Source organism: Chrysochloris asiatica, unplaced genomic scaffold (genome assembly GCF_000296735.1).
Source record: "Chrysochloris asiatica unplaced genomic scaffold, ChrAsi1.0 scaffold00262, whole genome shotgun sequence".
NCBI lineage: Eukaryota > Metazoa > Chordata > Mammalia > Afrosoricida > Chrysochloridae > Chrysochloris > Chrysochloris asiatica.
In genome coordinates this window covers 865,876-867,351 of record NW_006408780.1, presented here as the reverse complement: position 1 = coordinate 867,351, position 1,476 = coordinate 865,876, and the positions used below count along the sequence as shown (strand labels likewise).

The following is a 1,476-nucleotide window of genomic DNA, read 5'->3' as shown; positions in this document are numbered from 1 at the left end:
GACCCAAGCCATGGTATTTTCAATAACCTCATATGCATGCAAAAGCTAGACAGTGAATAAGGAAGACCAGAGAAGAATTGATGCTTTTGAGTTATGGTGTTGGAGGAGAATATTGAAAGTGCCATGGGCTGCCAAAAGAACAAAAAGATCTGTGTTGGAAGAAGCACAGCCAGACTGCTCCTTGGAGGCCAGGATGGCCAAACTTTGTCTCTCATACTTCAGACATATTGTCAGGAGGGACTAGTCACTGGAGAAGGCTATCTTGTTTGGTAGGGTGAAGGGTCAGAGAAAAAGAGGAAGACCCTCAGTGAGATGGATTGGCAAAGTGGCAGCATCAATGGGCTCAAGTGTGGCAATGATCGTGAGGTTGGCCCAGGATTGGGCAGTGTTATGTTATCAAATCTTATGTTGTGCATAAGGTCGCTTTGAGTCGGTACCAACTCGATGGCACCTAACAACAAATAACGTACCTGCCTATATTCCAAAATTATCTTGGGTAATGGGTGAAGGTCTTGCAGAAGGTTCAACTAGAAAAGGGAAAATAAATATAACAATATAATTCCATCATTCTATTTTAACACTTCACTTATGTTCAGCTAGGAAACATCCTAAAAATAAATTATCTAAATTAAGCATATTTTTCAAAATGAAGATTCATAATAAACTTTACTAATCAAGTGTCATAATCCTTATCCCTTTGAAACTACAATAATTTTGTTGTCCATATTGAAACTAAAGGCTCTTGAGAAAAGCTTGGAAATAAGATTCCTCTTGAGATACAAATTAGTAAAAACGAACTCCATTGTGTGTGAGTTGCCACATGGGGGAGTCAACTAAGAAAAGGCCTACAAACAAACATGACTCAAAAGTTTGGAAACACCCAACATTTGACCCATGGTTGTCTTGGCATGATTTCAGGGAGGTAGCAATGGAAGAGGATTAGGTTTTCTTATATTAACTCTATAATTTACATATATAGAAAACTTATAGAGAGAAAAGTACAAGATGATAGGAACACTGTTGAATTATCCTGAAGTATACAGTTATAGGATGTTGTGAATTGAGTTGTGTCCTTCCTAAATGTGTGTCACTTGACTGGGCCATGATTCTTAGTGACTTGGTACTTCTATAAGGATGTATTCATCCCCAATGATGTGATCTGATGTAATTATCCTCAAGTTTGTGATGTGTTGTAAACTAATTTCTGCCTGTGGTCAATGAGGGAGGATTAGGTCATGCTAATTAGGAACGATGCAAAAGTTTCATTTCATCAGTCAAAACAAGGCCAGGGGCAGACTGTGGAACAGATAATCAATTACACATATGCAAATTCAAACTGAAGATGAAGAAAATGAAAACAAGTCCACGAGAGCCAAAATATGACCTGAATTTAAAGATCATCTGAAGAACAAATTTGATACATTAAACACTAAAGACTGAAGACCAGAAGAGTTGTGGGATGACATCAAGAACATC

The 1,476-nt window shown here is 37.8% G+C and overlaps 1 protein-coding gene across 1 annotated transcript in view; it reads right to left on the bottom strand.

Moving 5' to 3' along the window:
* The window catches only part of POLN (polymerase (DNA directed) nu), a 243,508-nt gene that overhangs the window by 132,723 nt on the left and 109,309 nt on the right, over positions 1–1,476 (bottom strand). The window contains 1 exon segment of the mRNA XM_006874123.1: positions 471–527. Within this exon segment, the coding sequence (XP_006874185.1) occupies positions 471–527 (57 nt within the window).